A 6,000-nucleotide genomic window follows, 5' to 3' on the forward strand; every position below is an offset into this window, starting at 1 on the left:
GACACCAGTGCCTGTTTGGACATCCGCACAGCTGCTAGCTAGGACACAAGGGGATCAGCTTTCCCTACTCTCAGACACACAGCAGGGAAATGAAACCATTCCACTCAACACACACACACAGCTCCAGTACGATATGTAGGCATACACTCATTGCTCACACAACATGCATGGTTGACATACATTGAAAAGCATTTATGGATGGTGCACATTTTCACCCAGAGAACAAACAGACTGGATGAATCCTTAGTCAAACCAAGACTTACTTGAGGACAAAGAAAAGTGTTTTTAATTTTGTATGATTACATTTTATGATATACTGAACTGTAACAGTAGCACTTTTTCTGTGTGTGTGTGTGTTCCATGGTATTGCCGTTGATTAAATGCATTCATTAAATTCTCATTGGCATCCTTAAGGCTGCTGTAGTCATCAGCCAAAGGATTGATGGTTGGATACTTCCTCTTAACATTTTGATTGTAAGGAGGTTTTCTGATAACCACAAGAAATACATTACCCACCATTCATTTCTCTGCTTCTATCCAATGTGTTGTTGAAGTCAAGTTAAGTTTGTCTTTTGTATTTTAAAGGCATTACTGACTACAGCCTTCTCTTCTCCTCTCTTCACTCCACTCCACTACCCTCAGCCCCACCCCAGTACACAATGTCATCCCACCAATAGCATGCAGTCCTCCCAATGCAGATATAGTTTAGGGCTAAATGGAGGAGATCCTAATCCAGTATGATGGTCTAAGATGGGTCTTGGCAGGAAGTGAAGCAGTACACTTGTAAGCTCCATGCTAGCCCACACACAGGAGGCCCGCATAGCCCCCAGAGGCCCTGGAGAGACACCACCCCCCTCCCCCTCCCCTTTGTTCTGACAACAGCCCATTGCTAGCTCTCAGCGGGACCTGAACTGACAATATCTCGGGCCAGGGTCAGATCCTGTAGTGCTTCTAACAGAGAAATCCCCAACAAAACAGAGCAGCGTGTGTCAGACATGCTCGGGGACGATGTATTGAAATAATGACCCCTGGTGCTTGGACTTCCAGACGGTTAGAAGAAGAAGCAGAGAAACATTGAAATATATCACGCGCTGAGTCATTTTACTGCCTCACTACCAGAAAACATAAAACATCCCTCTCGTCTGTGTCCCACTGTACCAGTTCGGCAACAGCAACTGGTTGGTCAATTTATGGAACAGTTTTTCACCTGATGTAACATGCCCAAAGCATGTTAGATGTGCTGGGAAAATTGCTCAGAAAGGCAATATCACTGCTCAGTGTGAGTGGGTTTGCTGTGTATTTCATGTCTTTACTCTGGCATAAAACAATATATAATTTCCACCAGAGTACACTAGCCTTAAGGGTCTCCCTGCAACTTAGCATCATCTAAACATCAGCCGCATATGACAAGGCTGTCTGTGCTTCCCCAGCAGTTAAACCCCCTCTTGCTGTTGTTGTAGGTTCATGGTTCACAGTGTGTATCCATCAGATTCTATCCTTGCATTCCCCCTTCTCACACGAGCCTCCAGTGACTGTGAAAATGGCAACATCTCCTAAACCTCAGTCTGTCAGCTCCACTGTCCGCGGGGAAGCATTAGTGTGATGAAGTACATAGTTTCCCTCTGAATCTGAGAATGGTGCTGTTCAAAAGCGGCTACCACCACTGGAGCAGATGTCAGGATGTGTCACAGTCAAAAACCTAAATCATCTCCCCCATGTCTATCTAGTCAATGAACCATACAGCAATTGCTCCCACTTGGTATTGTAGGGAGGGAATAATGAGTATATTTCATACTCATTCGACATACTTTATACAATTAAATGCTGCTTGTATACAAAATACTGGAGGTATATCTAAACAATGTTATTGTTGTTAGCCCTGTGCCTACTTAGCCATGTTCCTGTTGTCCCTGGCAGTTTTCACTACAAACCCCATCAATCTCCTTCAGTGACAGATGCTGTTCCTAAACATTAGTACCGGTCAAATTCTTTTTCCCTGCTGTTTTTGAAAAAGGCATATGAAAATGATACTGCTTCATGAACATGACAGGAGTAAAAAGGGGGTCTGTTTAGTGAATGCTCATGAGTGGTGTAATGTACTGTGTCCGTACAGCTCCAGAAGCACGACCAGGAGGGCGGGGACGTGTCTTTGTGGAGGACAGAGGAGGAGATGGCTGCGGAGGCTTCCAGTCTGAGGGGACAGTTCAGCTAGATATACCTGGTAAACACCTGTGTCTCTACTGACTCAACAGAGTTTTTAACCCATATTCAATCCTGTACTTTAAACACGTTAACTCAAAATAGAAAAGCAAATATTATACACACAGTGTGTAAAGTCATGTTTTTGTGAGATCTTTTGTAGATGACATCACTGACAAAGAAGGTTGGACATGATTCATTGTAACTGTACCTGAATAGATAATTCAGTTTATTCTTTTTGATTCAACATCTTTTATCACTACATGCCAGGAAGGTTTGTGTGATGGAAGTTGATGATGCTTTTGTTTGGTGCACCTGATGAAAAACCTCATTTAAATATGGATGTGGAACAGTGAGATCAGTTGTGTTTAATTGTGACATTGTTGAATTGTGAATCATTGTCTTTTGTGTAACTGGTTCATTAAAATACATGTTGAACATAAAGTACATGGTGAGGAATCACTTTTTTTTTTAAACATGCAGTGGTGCAAAGTTGTGTCTAACTGTAAGGCCTGCTGTTAAATTTGCACACTGAAAATACTGTGAAAAGAATTTCAAACAGGTAAAGTTGATGATAACATTCGTATCATTTATTTCATCTGAATATTGTCATTGAAGAAATACAGTTATGTTATGACAGAATCTCTGACAGCTGTAATTGATGAATTGGTGGTATTTATGGCTAACAAATTGCACAGCACGCTGATCTTTCTTCTTTTATTGATGTTGGAGTAAAATGCCAATCTTGCCATTAACTCAGCAGGAAGTGAAAACAGAATTCTTCCATTTAAATACAGCGTGCCAATCTCTCGCTGTGTTGATCATGTTGTAAAAAGCTCTATGAATTTTACACAATATTATTAAGCAGGAAGCATTCTTAAAAGGCGATCATTCAAAAATCAGGGGAGGATATCCGTTTATTGCAGATAGGGCTAAATGAGCGGTAAGAGAATCGGGCTAGTAATCAGAAGGTCGCTGGTTCGATTCCCGGCCGTGCCAAATGACGTTGTGTCCTTGGGCAAGGCACTTCACCCTACTTGCCTCGGGGGGAATGTCCCTGTACTTACTGTAATTCGCTCTGGATAAGAGCGTCTGCTAAATAACTAAATGTAAATGTAAATGAAAACTTCCACCCACACTCAAAAACACCAAAGTTACAGTCCCTGTCTGGCCATGGCCAGGTCAGGTTCCATTCAAGGCATAAGTGACTTATAGTAATTTGGTATAATTAGCAGTTACATATTTGAATAGGATATCATTAAAGCATATTGAATATAATTAGCTATTGGACAAAGAATTGCTCATGCTGTGGACTAGAATTCCAATTAAAATGTACGTCCAGATTTTATTTAATGGATGACTTAGAAAGCTCTTATTTACGAAGGTGCTGTTTAATTACCTCGCTGCCATGGTTGTAAGGCCTAATGACTCCCTACATCGTTCATAAGGCAATGATACAATTAATCACTTTAAGATTTGTTTCCTATAACCTATTGGACTAATGGCTTTATTGTGCTTAAAAAGAAAATGTGTTTTAGTTCTGTAGAAGTTCATAGGGAGGAAGTCCATAATAATAGTTTCCATTTCCTGAAAGCTCTGACAGCATTTGTTTATGCATCAAATTTGACTTGCAAAACATAAACACCATTCAGGCGCATTTGAATAGCTGCAGGGAATCATATTTCAATGTTAAAAGAGAGAAACTTAAAAGATGTTGATTGCTGTAGATTGTCAGGGAAGCTTTTTAGTGGTTGTCAGCATGGGAGGTGAGAATTATTCTGAAATGTCACTGGACACAGGGACCACACACACACACACACACACAGATAATGTTGTCCTTCATTACTTGTGTAGTTTGACAATGTACTGTACAGTATGTATTTTCAACAGAAATTGGTGAAGATTTTAATTAAAACTACCTCCCTGTGGTTTGTGAATTCCAGCTGGTTATAGAAAAGGTAATAGAAAAAAACAGTCAATTCCCCAAAACATCTTCAAAGTTCTTTAAATTAATTAAAAATACATTATGTTACAGGAGATTGGGATGGGTCCAGTGGGGGCCGTGGTGTGCCGAGCCGGTTTGCCTGTGGCTCGGAAAATGAAGTGATTATGTAAGCCGTCACAGAGCTGGCCTCTGCCATGGCTGCTGAAGGCGGGAGGCTGTCCCATGACCGTGGCATTTCCAGGGCACAGTGCCAGTAATGTGTCAGCACCCTGCGCTTTGGGTTACATGCCACAGCATTACCGGCAAACTTAACAGCAAAAATCATACAACAAGGCTTAGATGTTGCTCCCCTGTGTGAGGGAGGGGGGAGGGAGGGAGACAGGAAGTACTTGTTGTCTTTCTAAATACACAGTGAGACAGCTCAGTCCAAAATAATTACCTCTCCAAGTTATTCTATGATAAGCTTAATACTTCATAGAACTTTTTGCTCCCATTGCAAAATCTTAACATTTTTATTTGGTGCAAAGGAGTAATTCATACTAGTCTATTGTTCAGCAGTTTGACTGAGTATAGAGATGAAGCTGAACCTACACACAATACACCTCATCCTGCAGTCAATTAAAAGTCAAACTCAAATACTCAAATCAATATTGAGCTTTTAATGATGTATTTTGGCCAGACTGGTACATTGTATTATAATATCAGTTTGTTAGTGATTGAAAGCCCTCTAGTGCGAGGCTAGAGCCTGGAGGTACTGAAAAGAAAACAGTTTCAACAAACTGAGAAAAACATGACTAGCGCAGAGTGGGTGTCTATTGACGACTGATGTAATGCAGCTAACCACAGCGTCCTTGGACCAAGTGAGGAAGCATTGTGTTCAGCCTCTGTTCCCCGCTCTCAGCCTCCCACACACAAGTTTAGTATTATGATGTCAATACTGTGTGGTTGAAAAAGACAATACATTAAAATAGAATATTGAACAATACGTTGATTCACGGGCCACACTAACACGGAATCTGAATACACAGTTAATCATCTTACATGGGTTTGAAATAAAAAATATATATATATATATTCATTGTGTTTAACTCTCTTTGTACAATTGTGATGATTATTAATTGGATTTCTTTCAGGAAGGGACAATGACAACAGGAATTAATATTATTTTTCTTAGTATTTTTACCTAGACTTTTAGACTGAAAGGACAAAATATTGACAATGGACCTAGCTGACCTTAAATAAACTCAAAAGTTAAATAAAAAATTAAGTAAGAGAGCTACATTGCTATGCTTATTATGGAGGACTCGGTTTGATTGGGAGGGTTCAGAAAGGGTACTTGGACCATGTCAGGTGGCTGAGCGGTTAGGGAATCGGGCTATTAATCAGAAGGTTGCCGGTTCGATTCCAGGCCGTGCGAAATAACATTGTGTCCTTGGGTAAGACACTTCACCCTACTTGCCTTGGGGGGAATGTCCCTCTACTTACTGTAAGTCGCTCTGGATAAGAGCATCTGCAACAACAACAAAATCATGAACCACATGGATTTTGATTTTGTGTTTAATGGTGGATAGTTCCAAAATAATATTTTTTTATATAATACTGTATGCTTGTATTATTCCAGATCATGTTAGTGAACCAAATGTAAAGTTGACAGTGATGTGTTTTCTGATAGTTCTGTCGTCTTGATCTTCCCTGCCAGGGGTTATACACAAGGCAGGTTCCCATGGATCCACACGGAATTTAGCTGATTATGAGTTTCAATGTACAATGTCTTTAAAGGAAGCTTACGTTGTTAGAAGGATGTGTACGCTAATCCATATCCGGCACGGTAAATCCTCTTACTTGTGAAGTGCTGA

At 40.5% G+C, this 6,000-nt stretch overlaps 1 protein-coding gene across 6 annotated transcripts in view; it reads left to right on the plus strand.

Moving 5' to 3' along the window:
- The window catches only part of fhit (fragile histidine triad diadenosine triphosphatase), a 132,758-nt gene extending 129,735 nt beyond the window's left edge, over positions 1–3,023 (plus strand). For 5 of the 6 annotated variants that reach the window (XM_062470158.1, XM_062470134.1, XM_062470126.1 and 2 more), the window contains one exon: positions 2,114–3,020. In XM_062470158.1, coding sequence (XP_062326142.1) covers positions 2,114–2,212 — 99 coding nt within the window. In that variant the 3' untranslated portion in view covers positions 2,213–3,020. Of the gene's footprint in view, positions 1–2,113 lie in introns of all 6 variants that reach the window. The other variant, XM_062470166.1, reaches the window with a different exon arrangement.
- The last annotated feature ends 2,977 nt before the right edge of the window (positions 3,024–6,000 follow it).

The sequence above is a fragment of the Osmerus eperlanus genome, chromosome 1 (assembly GCF_963692335.1).
Source record: "Osmerus eperlanus chromosome 1, fOsmEpe2.1, whole genome shotgun sequence".
In the NCBI taxonomy this organism is placed as follows: domain Eukaryota; kingdom Metazoa; phylum Chordata; class Actinopteri; order Osmeriformes; family Osmeridae; genus Osmerus; species Osmerus eperlanus.